The sequence below is a fragment of the Helobdella robusta genome (assembly GCF_000326865.2).
Source record: "Helobdella robusta unplaced genomic scaffold HELROscaffold_1242, whole genome shotgun sequence".
Lineage (NCBI taxonomy): Eukaryota > Metazoa > Annelida > Clitellata > Rhynchobdellida > Glossiphoniidae > Helobdella > Helobdella robusta.
In genome coordinates this window covers 1-794 of record NW_008703681.1, presented here as the reverse complement: position 1 = coordinate 794, position 794 = coordinate 1, and the positions used below count along the sequence as shown (strand labels likewise).

At 33.4% G+C, this 794-nt stretch overlaps 1 protein-coding gene across 1 annotated transcript in view; it reads right to left on the bottom strand.

Annotated features, from left to right (window-relative positions):
- The window catches only part of HELRODRAFT_184566 (hypothetical protein), a gene marked incomplete at both ends in the record, with an annotated part of 5569 nt that extends 4782 nt beyond the window's left edge, over nt 1-787 (bottom strand). The window contains one exon of the mRNA XM_009013924.1: nt 512-787. Within this exon, the coding sequence (XP_009012172.1) occupies nt 512-787 (276 nt within the window). The remainder of the gene's footprint in view (nt 1-511) is intronic.
- Nucleotides 788-794: the final 7 nt, after the last annotated feature.

Here is a 794-nt window from a genome sequence, read left to right as displayed (position 1 = left end):
AAATTGCTTCATAAACTTGAGATTGAAGAACATGTTGAGTCGGAATTAATTTTACTCTATCAATATCGATGGGACTCTTTTCAAAGGCAAAGAAACTTTTAGTATTATTACTTGGTGCATTTATTTCTTCGGAATTTTCATTCATTTTTTTTATTTTAAATTAATTTAATTTAAACATTTTGTAAAACCTTGAAAGTTAAATCTTCACTACTCATCCTTAATAAAGTCTAGGTCATGGGTTAGTGTTATTGGTGGTTACTCCTCAATCAATTCTCACAAAACAGAAACCCAAAGGTTTATAAAGTTACCATTTTATTTTGCGCGCGAAAGTTGGATCATCCAAAATTCAAGCACATCACCAAATAGAAGCAAACAAGATTTTTTCAAAAATCCCAACCAAAAATCCCAACCAAAAAAAACAACATAAGATGCAAGAACAAGAATTAAAGACCACTTTTGGTGATCGATTGTTGCTCGGGAGGAGAATAGTGAGGCATGTGATGACACTCACAAGTATAGTGATGCTTGTGGCAATTACAATGATGAATGGAGTGGTACAGGGCAAGGATGGTAATTCATGCATGATGGGAGAATTGTGTACTGTTTCGAAATGGTTTAATATTGATAATGAAACAGCTATGAGTAGGACTTTTTTCTTTCCGAGTAGCATGTCAGAGTTGGCCAGTGTTAATTTGAACTTTTTGTTACCAATTGTTGATGGGAATAGTTCGGAATCATTATTCGATTTTGAGGTGAATAAGAATTGTGATGGAAAGTGCTTTTCCATGATTGAT